General features: G+C 36.6%; 1 protein-coding gene across 2 annotated transcripts in view; it reads right to left on the bottom strand.

Annotated features, from left to right (window-relative positions):
- Window positions 1–14,576, bottom strand: part of ITCH (itchy E3 ubiquitin protein ligase) — a 123,361-nt gene that overhangs the window by 66,279 nt on the left and 42,506 nt on the right. For both annotated transcript variants that reach the window (XM_082432131.1, XM_082432130.1), the window contains exons 3-6: window positions 13,483–13,573; window positions 5,473–5,614; window positions 2,286–2,410; window positions 1,249–1,386 (exon numbers count right to left, since the gene is read on the bottom strand). In XM_082432131.1, coding sequence (XP_082288257.1) covers window positions 1,249–1,386; window positions 2,286–2,410; window positions 5,473–5,614; window positions 13,483–13,552 — 475 coding nt within the window. In that variant the 5' untranslated portion in view covers window positions 13,553–13,573. The remainder of the gene's footprint in view (window positions 1–1,248; window positions 1,387–2,285; window positions 2,411–5,472; window positions 5,615–13,482; window positions 13,574–14,576) is intronic.

Here is a 14,576-nt window from a genome sequence, read left to right on the forward strand (position 1 = left end):
AATATGCAGTTTAGATTCTACTCTGAAATATGAAGGCTGACATGCTTTACTTTTGTTAATTATTAAATATTCTGCATTAGTAGCAGTTTCAATTTGTAGGAAAAAAAACTTAGGAAGCTATAAATACTGAGGTTTTAGAGCAGTTTAACAATGTAACTTAACTTTTATTACCTTCCGGAATTCCAACTTATAGAAAAATGTAACTATTACAGAGATCCTGTGAATAACAGTCAATTAAGATGAACATGTCAACTCTGAAGCAGTATAACCAATTCAGAAATTTCTTTCCACCCTCATTAACCCCAAAGAACCAAACTGGAAGACACACCAGGACTATCTTAAAGGTTCTGCTATTAAAAAGGGTCAAGAGTTAAAAAGGAAGTAGGAAGTCTTCCAAAGTAGGAACAGAAGTACAGCAGCACCTGACAACTGCAAAATGTTTCATAAGGCGGTTTCTAAGTAAACAAAAAGATCTTTGTCAGACTAATCAAGGAGACCATTAATATGCACTTTGTCTTGGGGCCTCTACAATCTGTGTTTCAAGTGAAAATACACTTATTAGTACATTAGTAAGGGTTGAAAATATCTAAAGGGAATCCACTGAGAAGTGGTTTTATTAAGCATGCTAGCTGTGCAGACACTAACTCAGGTGCTATCCAACTTCTTTTAATTACAGCTCATATTTATTTCCTTAACAAACACTAGTAAATCATAAACTGTAAAATATATCAGCATACATATAAAGAATTGGTTCTGTCATTATTATAACTCAAAGACATCTCAATAAATGTAGCCTACAAAAATGCAAGAGGAATGGCAAATGGATTCCAGTTTGTTACTGGCTTGTCTGGTACAGTACTAAGAAGGATTTTGAGTCAAATTTAAACTCAATCAGACACTGCTACAGAGAGTAAACTATGTCTGCCATTAGCACTGGAGAAGGTGTAGCATCAAATGTGCCATACTAACTGCCACTGTTGGCCTACAGAACGGATACTTTATAAATCAATTCATCATGCATATGGCCAACTGTGATGTGGCTTTTACTTGGCTAGCTTTTCAACTTACAGAAAAATGTTTTCCTCATAGAAACAATGCACTAAAAGTTTAAAATGAAAAATGTCTCTTTTTAAAAAGGAAATAAAATAATTTCTTTAATGTGGAAAAGAACAGCAATAATTACAACATACTACAGTGGCTAATGTAAGAAGAATCATTAAAGACCCTATATAAGAAGTGATTACTTACTTTCTGAACATGTAGTTTCACCATTAGCAACAACTTCAGACTCTAGCTGCAGCCCATCAAGACAAACTGACAAATCTCCTATTGTCTCTGTTGGTTCTTTGTCACCTACAAGCTGTAAAGTCACAACTACTTCCTCAACTGGAAGAGAATAAAATTATAGAAAATGGTCACTTTTTTTTCCTTTAAGTCTTAACTGTTAAAAACAAAACTGTCAGAAAAACTTTACATTTACGTGTACACAATTTGTTTTAATACACTTCACCCAAGGTTTCAGGCCTTTTGACGCCAAAAACATTTTAAAAATAGAACAAAATTTCCTAATGGTTAATATCCACAACGTAAGATACTAAATAGCTTAATCATCTCACTTACTATATTCATTCTCTTTTACAAAATGAGCCAGCAGGACAACTAAGACTACTCAGCAATATATGCCTGAATTATATTGACTGAAAACATAATTTAAGAGTGAATTTTCATCTCGTAAATCCTAAATGAGAAATAAAATTCTTAGAAGTATGTTTTAGATACTCAAGGATTAAATATCTGTTTTAAAATCATGATATATTAATTAAAATAAGTATGTTTCAAATTTTTATGTATCTATAGTATATATAGACATCTAAAGATAGAGATATACACGTATAAATAAAACCACAACCATCTAAAATGAGGAAGTTTTTAAAATAAGCATTTGAAAAGGAAATGTCAAAATATTAACCACATTTGTCTCTGCAGTGAGATTACGTTTTTCCTTCAGCTCTGCTCTATATTTTTGTTTTCCATAATTGAGTATATAGCCTTCAATAAATATCTATTTACTAAATAAATATTTATTTAAAATATCAGATCCAAAATGAATGGCCAAACCATGGTTACTCAGAATGCATTAAACAGTTCAAGATCCATCTCCCTATTAATATTATAACCAAGTAAACCTAAAAACGAATAGTGAACATAGTTTCTCCACATTTGGCATATTAATTTCTTGCAGAAAAACAAAAGCTGAGCATATTCTATTGTTTTTACATACATACGTTTCATATTGTTTGACTTTAATGTTTCATAGATATCTAATGCAGCAGTTCCCAACAAAACATCAGATTTCAGTGTCTGGTGACTCCACACACGAAAATGTAATTTACTCACAGGGGTGACGATACTACAGGTGAAAAAAAAGGTGAAAAAAAAATTTCCTTTAAATATCACAACAAGATCGTAAATAAATTATAATTAAAATCTTCTCACTGCACACCTTACAGTTTACTGTACAACCAAGACTGCCTATGGTCATCTTCACTTGTCACTGAACTATAGGGGCAATTTCATGCATGTATATCATCAACAAAAGTAAAAGTGCTCACCATGCTACAAACTGTTGAAAAATCAGTTTTACTTTCCTAGTACAAAAAAGTGAATTTATAAATTAAATCCTTATTTTATGTCAGGTAGTATGCTGAGCTTAGGATTATTTCATTTAATCTTCACAGCAACCCTGAGATGAGAATTACCACTCCTATCTTCAGATATAGAAGCTGATATTCAGAGAGGTTAAGCAAATTGCCCAACATCACACAGCCAGTCGGTGGCAGACTGTAATCTGAACAAAAATCTGTCATTAAAATTTATATTAAGAAGTTTCTCAGTCAGCTACTTAATGATTTGAGGATTATATTACCCCAAGTTTCACACTGTTAGAGGCAAAGTGTCTGGGACAACTGTCAAATAAAGACTCTTCCATACCTTGCTAAATGCCAATACAGAATAGAAATTTGAATTTGCAATAAGCTGTATAAAAACTATTTCAATTAGAAAAACAGGAACACTATATAACCTACCATAGTCCTATGGTTCAAGGTTATAAAACAAATTCTAGAATTTGTCTAGAATCAGGGATCGAACCCATGCCCCCTGCAGTGGAAGTGCAGAATCCTAACCACTGGACCGCCAGGGAATTCCCAGTGACAGGTATTTTAAACAAACTAAGAAACTATCACCTTATCACTGCCTTTTCTTTTTTGTACAATGTATTCATTCTCTTTCAAAACTTTCAGATGTTACTTTCAGGAGAATGTATATTAAGAACACATTTCTCGGGGCTTCCCTGGTGGCACAGTGGTTAAGAATCTGCCTGCCAATGCAGGCGACACGGGTTCAATCCCTGGTCCAGGAAGATCGCACATGCCGTGGAGCAACTAAGCCCGTGAGCCACAACTACTGAGCTTGCACTCCAGAGCCCAGGAGCCACAACTACTGAAGCCCGTGTGCCACAACTACTGAAGCCCGCACGCCTAGAGCCCGTGCTCTGCAACAAGAGAAGCCACCGCAATGAGAAGCCTGCGCACGGCAAAGAAGAGTAGCCCCCACTCACTGCAACTAGAGAAAAGCCCTCGCACAGCAACAAAGACCCAACGCATCCAAAAATATAAATAAATAATTTTTTTTTTAAAAGGAGCACATTTCTCTGTTAGTCATTTGGGAAATTATAATGGGGATGGGATAAAAGAGTTAATAAATTTAATTTTACTTTGAGAGACAACAAAGTATACCATCAAAGATGGTCTACTCTAAATTATTTCAATTCAAATCTTGAGAGAAGACTGGAAAGCCTGCTACCCAACAATGGAAGCTGTGTTAAAATTGCAGGCCAATCTGCTGCAGCTTAAAAATTCAGATCTTGAGCTATGATCCCCCGAACATCTGGGCTTAAGAACAGCACTACCATATAGGGCTACATGGAGAGTTTCTTTTTTCTTAACTTTTAAACCAGTAAGGAGTTCATGTCGGTATCAGCTCAATAGCCCTAAAGTACATTTATTGTGAGCACAGATAGCTGGTAGAAAGTAGATGAGTATTCAGTCTATTATTCTGAACATCTCCAGTCGTTATTGGAGGCTGTGGCCTTTTGAAGATTTGTTTTTTTAAAAAATGTTCCTCACATATTGTTTAATTTAGATCAAATCTCTAATGGGGCACTAATTAAAAATGAAGTCTAAGAAACGATGTTGAAATAAATACAGATGAGGAACATTAGAATGATACTTCTGCAAACAGGTTTCAAGATGACCTTCAGTAAATTCTTAAGTCTCATTCATTTGCTCAAAATCATTATAAAGTACATCAAGATGCCCTAGAACTTCAAAAATCCATGTTAAAGAATAATATAGGTATAGCTAATTTGTTTTGTCATTTATTAGGAATACTGTCCACATAAGCACGTATCATGTGAAGAAAAGAGCTTGTCATTTCAAATGTCTCATCTCACCATTTAGAAATAAAACTTTTTTTAGTCACAGGTTTGTTTCTCTAAGAGAAAAAAATGCAAGAATTCCAAATGTTAGGTAATGAAAGCAATTTGTCTATATTTGATGAGATAACAACTGGTTATATTTTGAACTACTTTAATATACAAACCAAATACACTATATTATTTAAAAATCCATTTGTTGATAAATCACACATTTGCTTCCATTTTAGTGGAAAAATTAAAATTAACCTATAATTCTCTTCAACCTGTAATTTCCTTCCTACCAACATCTGGGGCTTTGTCAGTAAGGGTTGAAATTGAGCTACATCCTACTTCTATGAATTCGAATGACAGATCAAAAACACAAACATACAGACATATGCACAGGGATGTATATTGCAACACTGTCTAATAGCACAACATTAGAAACCAACCGATCAATAGGGAACTAGTAAAATTAATCGTAGCCATCCATATTAAAGAATATTATGTAGCTATATAAGGGATATTAGACCCATATGTACTCAGCAAAAAATGATGTTATGTATGTTAAGTATAAAATGTATAGCATAATTTTTTTAAAGGAAAAAAACCCCTGTGTAGGTTCTGTGTGGGCACTGTAATTTTAAAAAACACAAACTATTTTTAAAAATTAAATTAAAAAAATAAAGTGAGCCACTCATAGCCCTCTATTTCAAACCTAAATTAAGGAAAGAGCTGCTAATCTTTCTAGGCCCGTGACCCTGGGATCTCCCAGCTACTGTTCAGTGGCAACAATGCAATGAAAAGGAGAGGCTGGGAAAACAAATAATTAAAGAGAAAGGAGACTAGAAGGAGAGTCCTAAGAACAGGGGAAAAAGAGGGGGAAAAAAAAAAAAGAGAGGAGGAACAAAGAAAAAAGTGAGAAACTTTTTTAAAGCTGCATTTCTGCTCACCTACTAAACAAAATATACCATAGAAAATACTTTCAAACCTACACTGTAAGAGGTTGCTTCCATTTGGGACTGTTCGTATTGTTGCATTTTTCTGTCTTCTTTGACTGTCCATCTACTGTGACTTCCACATAAGGACTTGGCCCAAACCAATTCTTTTTATTTTCTTTAAGTTTCGCTGAAATGACTAAGTAAAATAAAAGAGAAAATATTTCAATATTCAAGATGTTAGTTCATCCTTCAAATCGATTTGATTTCACAAAGGTTAAACACAGCATTATTATTTTTACTCAGAGAAGCAGTTTGCTCTAAAATATTCACAAATTTTATTCACATAACCTTTGTATTTCTTCCCATCATATTAAAAAATATAGGACTTCCCCACACCATCCACCCAAATTCCCATCAGTAGACCCCCCCACCAACTGTTGGTATCAACAGTCCCAGAAATCTTGAGGTCAATTAAAAAGTACACTGACAAACTTGGTAAACAAATATTTGAATGCCTACCATGTTATCAGATATTGCTCTAAACTGTGGACAGAGCAGTTTACAATTAGAGATAAGTCCTTGTGATGAAAAACAGCCTAATGTGGCAGAGTATGACTTGGCAGTAAAGCAGTCTTCTAAGGAAGTACTTTTAAGCAACCACCTAAATGACAAGGAGCTATCCATGTGAAGACTGAAGGTAGGAAGAAGAGAAAATTCCAGACAGAGGTACGAAAGCTTGGCATACCTGAGGAAAAGTATAGCAAACACGGAAAAATGGTAAATGAGATAAGATCACATTTAGCTTTGTAAGCCAAGATAAGGAACTTGGATTTTATTCTAAGCATGCTAGAAAGCCAATGAAAGAAGAGAGTTACAAACTAAGATTATTTTTAGCATCTCATATATCTCTCATCATCTTAGCAAGAGCTTCTTACATCCTTAGCCTTCACCCTTGAGTTAGTCACTTTTGCCATAAAATAGCCTTGTCTAAGCACTGTGTGGAAGGTACAAAGAGTAGATTCAAATCTAGAAGAGCACCCCCTGGTTCCCACAGGAGACAACTCACTGGTCCCCTATAAATGAGATGATCACAGCCAAGGAAATATCTACCACCTGGATATATACTCCAACAGCAAAGTTCAGAGAATGCCAGTGCCCTTCAAGACTAATGGGCCCTTGTGAATTGCTAGAAAAGTTTATATAGCAGCTACCCAAGAAGCTCAATATACAGACCAACACATAGACAGTCTGGGTACCCTCGCAGGCACAGTCCCAGGCGGCGGCCCTGAATCTCCCAACTTCACGTTTATCAAATACTTTTGTCCTTTTATGCGTAAGAGGCTGCTAGAGCCATCTAATTAAGAGACGACAGTAGTATGGACTAGGGTGGTAAACATGGATATGGGGAGGAATAAGCATTTTCTAAGGAGAACCAACAGGATTAGATTTCATGAGTGAGTTAGGGGAAAGAAGCAAGGGTAACTCCCAGGTTTCTGGCATGAATAACTGGATAGAAGGTGGTATCATTTAATAAGATGGAAAAGATCTGGGAAAGAACAAGTTTGAGGAGGGTAGAATGGGCAAGAAATCAAGCGTATTATAATGAATATATAAAATTTGAGATGCTCATGAGACATCTAGGTAGAAACACTAAGGTAAAATGTCTTTTAGAACAGAAAATACTCAAGTGGGGATCAGACCTATCTCTGATTAATATGTACTATAAAGCCCTACCACATAGTACAAAGCCTAATTTAATCACAGGATTGCCAAAGAAAAATACAAAATCCCTATTTTTAATACATTTCTGGTCTGAGAAAAGGTAAAACAGCCCACACACTCATGCATAAGCTCATTTTATTTCAGGGGCTCTTGTGATCCTCTAAAACTGATTAAACCTAGAACAAAGAGCAATGCAGGCCTGACAGGGAGGAAATGATCTGCCCTTAGTGGCTTTTTAGGATTCAAACTTTTGAAAGCTATTTTGCCACGTAATCCCACCCAACCCCACTAGAGCCATCTTAGGAAACTTTAAATGGGAAAATAAAAAGAGTCAGGGAAACCAACACCAACTGTTAGTGTTTACTATGTCTGGCACTTAAAGATTGTCATTTCGATACTCACAACTGTTCTGTGAGATAGGTATTACCATCTTAATTTTTATACATTAAAAAAAAAAACAAGCTCAACAAAATTTAAAAGTTTACCCAAGGGTCACGGCAAAGCCTGGACAAGAGAAATTATTTAAGTGTTCAAATCTCAAAGCTTATATTGTATAAAACTTTCATTACAGTCCTAATATTATAAAATAGATCAATGTACTACTTCCTAAAATTTAAATTCCCATAGTAAATTAAAAGAATTAACAAACTGTAAATTATAAACTGGAAGAAAAGGAATCAGAAAAATGTCAATATCATCTGTCACCTGGGCTACTCCAAGAGGCCTCTAACAACTGTCTGCTTTTACTCTCACTTCTCTAATGCAATCTCTCACAGCTACCAGAATTATCTTCCTAGAACAGATGTGATGTCAATACTTTTCAATGATTTGCTAATGCCTGCAAAATGAAGTTTAAACTCTTCTGGGGCATTTTACATTGCTTACTCTGTACGTTTACAGCCTCTTCCTATACCAAATTCCACCCAGGCCCCTGGTAGTCTAACCACTCTTAGCTGTTTGCTGTCCCTCCCAAAGGCCTAGTACTTTCATGCCTCATATGTGCTACCCCCTCCACTCATAATGATCCTTCTTCCTTTTCACCCAATAAAATCCTACTTCTTGAGAGACAAATACCCCCTTCTCTTTGACCGGATGGTTCTTTAAACCTAGGGTGTCAAACTGTTCCTGTTCTATGCCCCCACAGCATTTTCCTATTTATATATGGCTCCTACAGCTTTCCATTCTGTCTTAGTTCTTAGTAAGTTTATCAGTTCTTACTTGTTTAACTCACTCTGTAATCCCCTTCATGGCAAGGTTATAGCCAGTCTTTATAACTTGTATAGCACTTAGTGATTTAAACCTGACAGGCATTTAATACATTTGTTGAACCAAATGATTAGCCATGGTAGAAAACAAGTTGCCCTGCTTTATAGTTACTTACACACACACACACACACACACACACACACACACACACACACAATCTATTGCATATGATTTCATGGTATTTATTAATGTTCTTCTGATCCTTCTGTTCGGAAGGTCAACATTTTCACCCGACTGATTCTTCATCCTACCTCTCCAATACAAAATTAAAATCTTGACAATTTAAACATAAAGAAAGTAAAAGTGAATCCTTAGCTTATCCAATTTATTTTGTGAATCAGGAGGCTATAATGAACAAGGTAAAACAAACAGGGGTGCTGAGACCAGGTATGATTAGCAGTATGATGAACTGATAAGAGATAAAACCAGTTAAAGCAAGTGCTACCTCTGTGGTCAGAAGTCATGAGAGGCTACATGAGGCCTCTGTAGCAGAACTATGTCTTGGCTGGGCAGAACTGGATATAAACTTCTGACTTCAAAGTATGAAGGACTCTCCTGGTCTCTAAGCATTGGGAGCTAAATATATGGTGTTCTAGTAAATTTGGGGAAATGCAGTAATGTTTAATTTCAATTTGTAATAACTAAAATAAGATGGTTTCTCTTCCTCAAATGATGTAAGGACTGAGACTAAGAAATTTCTAGGAAATACCAAAGAATTTATTTTGCCCACGTAAGTATAATGCTAGCATACAGAAAGCATCAAAACACAGATAAGCTCAGTTTAATAGCTGAAGTTATGTACAGAACATAATTAAACAGGAAATGGCTAAAGACAGGGAAGGATGTAAGAAAACAGACTTATGTCCAAAGTAAAGGACCCAGGCCATGGAATTGGAGATAAAGAATAAAGAATGATCCAGGAAATGCGAGAGTAAAAATCAGTGGAACCTGGGACTTCCCTGGTGGTGCAGTGGTTAAGAATCCACCTGCCAATGCAGGGGACACGGGTTCACACCCTGGTCTGGGAAAATCCCACATGCCGCAGAGCAACTAAACCCGTGCGCCACAACTACTGAAGCCCGCGCGCCTAGAGCCCGTGCTCCACAACAAGAGAAGCCACCACAATGAGAAGCCCACACACCTCAACAAAGAGTATCCCCTGCTCGCCACAAATAGAGAAAGCCTGCGCACAACAACGAAGACCCAACGCAGACAAAAATAAAAATAATAAATTAAAAACACACACACACACATCAAGTTCTCTAAACAATCCATTTATCAACAGTACTATCATTTAATATTTTAAAACTCTGTTTTGCTACAACTTATAATACGTGTCATTTCTCTGAAATAAATTTTCTACTTGCCCTCATCTGGTAAGGGACAGCAATTAGCAAATATACATTGTAAATAAATAATGTTTGCATACATGTATGTAAGTGTGTAATGTACGTATGAAAGAGTTAAAAAAATAAATTTGAGCAGAACCACAGAGTAACATTTTAACTTTTGACCCTAAGTTTCCCTATGAGTCTTTTACACCAACTTTTTTTTTAAATTAATTAATTAATTTATTTATGGCTGCGTTGGGTCTTCGTTGCTGCATGCAGGCTTTCTCTAGTTGTGGCGAGCGGGGGCTACTCTTCATTGCAGTGCGTGGGCTTCTCATTGTGGTGGCTTCTCTTGTTGCAGAGCACAGGCTCTAGGCACACAGGCTCAGTTGCTCCACAGCATGTGGGATCTTCCCAGACCAGGGCTTGAACCTGTGTCCCCAGCATTGGCAGGCAGATTCTTAAGCACTGCGCCACCAGGGAAGTCCCTACACCGACTTTTAAAACACAAATCCAGCTGTCTGCTCTTTGTTAAAAACCCTGGTTACTTCCCATCTCCCTTAGCAATGTTGTTTTTTGTTTTTTTTTTTTTTTGTAGCCTTGGCACACCTGAAGGAGATGATCCACTCCCATTAATTCTCATGGGTCCCTGCTCTGCAGCAGTGGCTTTTAGGGACATCAAGAGAAGTCTTGGCATTTCCCTCCTTCACATCATTTGCTCTGTCATGTTCATTCCTGAAAGATCCTTTTCTACCTTTCTACTTTTTTTTTGGCCATGCCAGGCGGCATGTGGGATCTTAGTTCCCCGACCAGGGATCGAACCCGTGCCCCCTGCATTGGGAGTGCAGAGTCTTAACCACTGGACCTCCAGGGAAGTCCCTACCTTTCTACTTTTTTTTTTTTTTTTAATAAATTTATTTATTTACGGCTGTGCTGGGTGTTCGTTGCTGCGTGTGGGTTTCCTCTAGTTGCGGCAAGTGGGGGCGACTCTTTCTTGTAGTGCACAGGCTTCTCATTGCGGTGGCTTCTCTTGTTGCGGAGCACGGGCTCTAGGCGCACGGGATTCAGTAGTTGTGGCACACAGGCTCAATAGTTGTGGCTCGCAGGCTCTAGAGCGCAGGCTCAGTAGCTGTGGCAAACGGGCTTAGTTGCTCTGCAGCATGTGGGATCTTCCCAGACCAGGGATCGAACCCGTGTCCCCTGCATTCGAAGGCAGATTCTTAACCACTGTGCCACCAGGGAAGTCCTCTACTTTTAAATAGTAGCAATGCTTCAAGCACTACCTCCTTTCACAGTAACTCTAGTCAAATATTGATCTCTCTTTCCTGACCAAACTCATTATCTCTTCTCACCATTACCATATACCATGGCATTTATACTTAACACTTGCATATTTATGCCTTCCTTGAATTTTGGAAGATGTTGAAGAGCTTACCAAAAAAAAAAAAAAACAAAAAACTATGCTAATCCATTAACACAGACTAAAAAATACAATGTCAATTAAGGGGATTTGTGCAAAAAAACTTAGTTCTGAGGTTTCTAGCACCAAAAGCAAAGAAGTAAACAATGAATTATGAAGGACACTTGATTCTAGTCAACTTGGCACTCTATTGTTCATTATCTGATGTTCTCCATTTGTCCCATATCTAATGATATTTTTGTTAAATAATAGCTTTTATCCATAATTCATGGTGTTTGTTTTTGTTAAAATGTTTTTGCCCTATACTTGTACATTCTCAGGATTTTTAGACCCAAGATTAAAAGCTTATAACGGCTAAGAATTATGTCTTCTTGAGGACATAATGCATTTAGGCATTAAATGTTTTTCTTACTATGACAGTAATGATAGCAAATAAGATAGCCAGTTTATGCAAAGAAAAGTCAAAAGGAATATAAACCTATTTAACTGGGGATTGAGATAATAAGGACTCCTCACTTTACTATTTTACTCAGTTTTTAAAAATAAAAAACATGTATATTACTTATGTAACCTGAAAAGCTGAAACAATCTATCAGAAATTCTTTAAATCAAAGGTTTTAACAATAAGCTGCCCCAAAAAAGAAGTCTTAAGAAGCCTGGCCCAATGTAAATCAGCTACTCAGACTAGCTTGAGAATGGGGAGGGGAGAAACAATTAGAATGTGGCTTTAGCAAAGAAATATTAGTATCTTTCACTGAGAATCAGACATTGCTAAGGAAAGAGACTGGAGTTAGTGAAAGGATTACCAAGAATAAATTCTAACATGCTTTCAACTTAAAGTGTTACTTTTATATAACTCAATCACTTTTAGGTTTTGAGAAGGACAATAATGATACAGTTTATGACCTCATATTCATAACCTAGAAGTAGATATAAGCCAGGTATAGTAAAAACTAAAATAATCAATAAATGCCATTAAATTAAAGGGAGAGAGACTAGGGTTCCATTGTGTGATAGACACATGCACGTCTGAAGAAAATCCAGTGCCTCACTTTGGCTAGTGCAGATAGCTTCTATTGATATATAAAGACCTACAAAGAGATCATATGGAGGCTGTAAAAGGTCTTAGCCCAGTTTTAAAGAAATTCAATACCATAGCCAAGGAGAAGCACTGAAGGTTTCTGAGCAGGAATGAACAAATCAGGAGGCATTTTAAGAACATTAATCTGAAAGTGATATACTTGATTAGTATGGTTAGAGGAAGAAACAAAGAGATATTAGGAAAGTAACAATAGCAACCAAAAAATTTAATAGGCATTTCTCCAAAAAACATATACAAATGGCCAATAAGCACATGAAAAGATGCTCATCATCATTTAACCATCAGAGAAATGCAACTCAAACCCATAATGAGATAGCTCACATCCATTAGGATGTCTCTAATCAAAAAGATAAGCATTGCAAGGATGCTTACAAAATTGTAACCCTCATACATGACTGGTCGGAATATAAAGTGGTTTGGATGCTTTGAAAAATAATTTGGAATTCCTCACATGACCCAGTGATTCTACTCAAGAAAGTAGAAGGTATATACTCAAGAAAACCGAAAACATACATCTTCACAAAAACTTACATACAAACGTTCATAGCATTATTCATAATAGCCAAAAAGTGGAACCAACCCGAACATCCATCAACTGATAAATGGATAAAGTATGTCCACACATGGAATAGTATTTGGCAATAAAAAGAAATTATATACTAATACATGCTACAACACAGTTTAACCTTGAAAACATTATTATGATAAGTGAAAAAAGTCAGAGACAAAGGCCACACATTTTATGACTCTATTTATATGAGAGATCCAAAATAGGCAAAGCTATAGAGACAAAAATAGTTAGCTAGGGCTGAAGGTGGTTGGGGAATATGGGGCAGGGGTTTCTTTCTGGAGTGGTGAAAATGTTCTAAAATTGACTGGTGTTGGTTGCACAACTCTGAGAATGTACTAACAATCATTGACTTCTAAATGGGGAAACTGTATGGTACGTGAATTATCTCAACAAAGCTAATAAAATCCAAATGAAAACAAAAAACAATAGCAATTGCCCAAGCATGTTTAATGGAAAAAAACAAACAAACCCAAATCCTATACTATACCCAAGAATATCCTGAAATCAAAATGTAATTTTTACATATCTAAACATTATGTTCATTCATTCATTCAGAACCTGATACGTCACAGCCACTAAAGATTTTAAGATTTTTTTCTTTTTATCTTGGGGGTGGGGGGGAAGTAAAGCAGTAGATCTTTTTAAGACTTACCAGTTATCTGGAGTTGTGATTTCATGGTCAGGCTACCCATTGAACCAAGCTGTGATCCACTGTCAGACATAACACCAACAGGACGGCAAACCTGAACAGGGCCAAGGAAACACTATAAATATCAAAAATTCCCACTTGAAAAATATGTAAATAGTGCTAGCCAGGCCATTTCCATGTCCCACTGAAGGCCACACAATAACCAGTGGCCTTCACATTGCCAAATATAATTTTCAATTCTAGTATCCATCCTGCATTAACCTATCAGCAAAATCTGACTTGGTTGATCATTCCTTCTTCCATGGTTTTTCTTCCTTTTAGTTCCCAAGACACATTCTCTAGGTTTATGTCCTACATTCCTGATTGTTCCTTCTTAGACTCCTTTGATGATTCCTTCTCTTCTCTCCACCCTCTTAATACTGGAAAGTCCTAGGGCTCAGTTCTTGGTTCCCTCTTCTCTCATCTCTCCATACTCATTTCCTCAAGGATATCATCCACTGTAATGGCTTTAAATATCATCTATATATCAACAAGTCCCAACTTTATATTTTTATTCCAGACTTCACTCCTGAATTCTAAACAACTTCACTTGGGTATCTAAAAGACACTCTGAACTTAACAGATCCAAAATGGACCTCCTGATGTTCTCTGTAAACTATCTCAGTTGATGGCAATTTCATTCTTTCAGAGGCTCAAGCCAAAAACCTTGGAGTCATCCTTGACTCCTTACTTTTATATTTCCTTTCCAACCCGCTGGCAAATTCTGATGTCTCTATTTGCAAAATATATCTAGAATCTAGCCATTTCCCACCACCTCTACCACCAATCTGTTCAGACCCACCTGACAGCCATCTTTTTCCTAAATTATGCCCCTCTCCTAGATTAACCTAAAAGGTCTCCCTTTTTCCACCCCTGCCTAGCCTGAGTACCTATTCTTAACACAACCTGGATGATTCTTTTAAAATGTTAAAAACCTTTCAAAACCTTTCCATTTTACTCAGAGTAAAAGCCTAAATCCTGAAAGACCCTATATGATACATGCTTCCACTGCTCCCCACTTCCTGATCTTATTTCCCTGCTACTCTCCTCCCCTACTC

Source organism: Balaenoptera physalus (genome assembly GCF_965194825.1).
Source record: "Balaenoptera physalus genome assembly, chromosome: 16".
In the NCBI taxonomy this organism is placed as follows: Eukaryota; Metazoa; Chordata; class Mammalia; order Artiodactyla; family Balaenopteridae; genus Balaenoptera; species Balaenoptera physalus.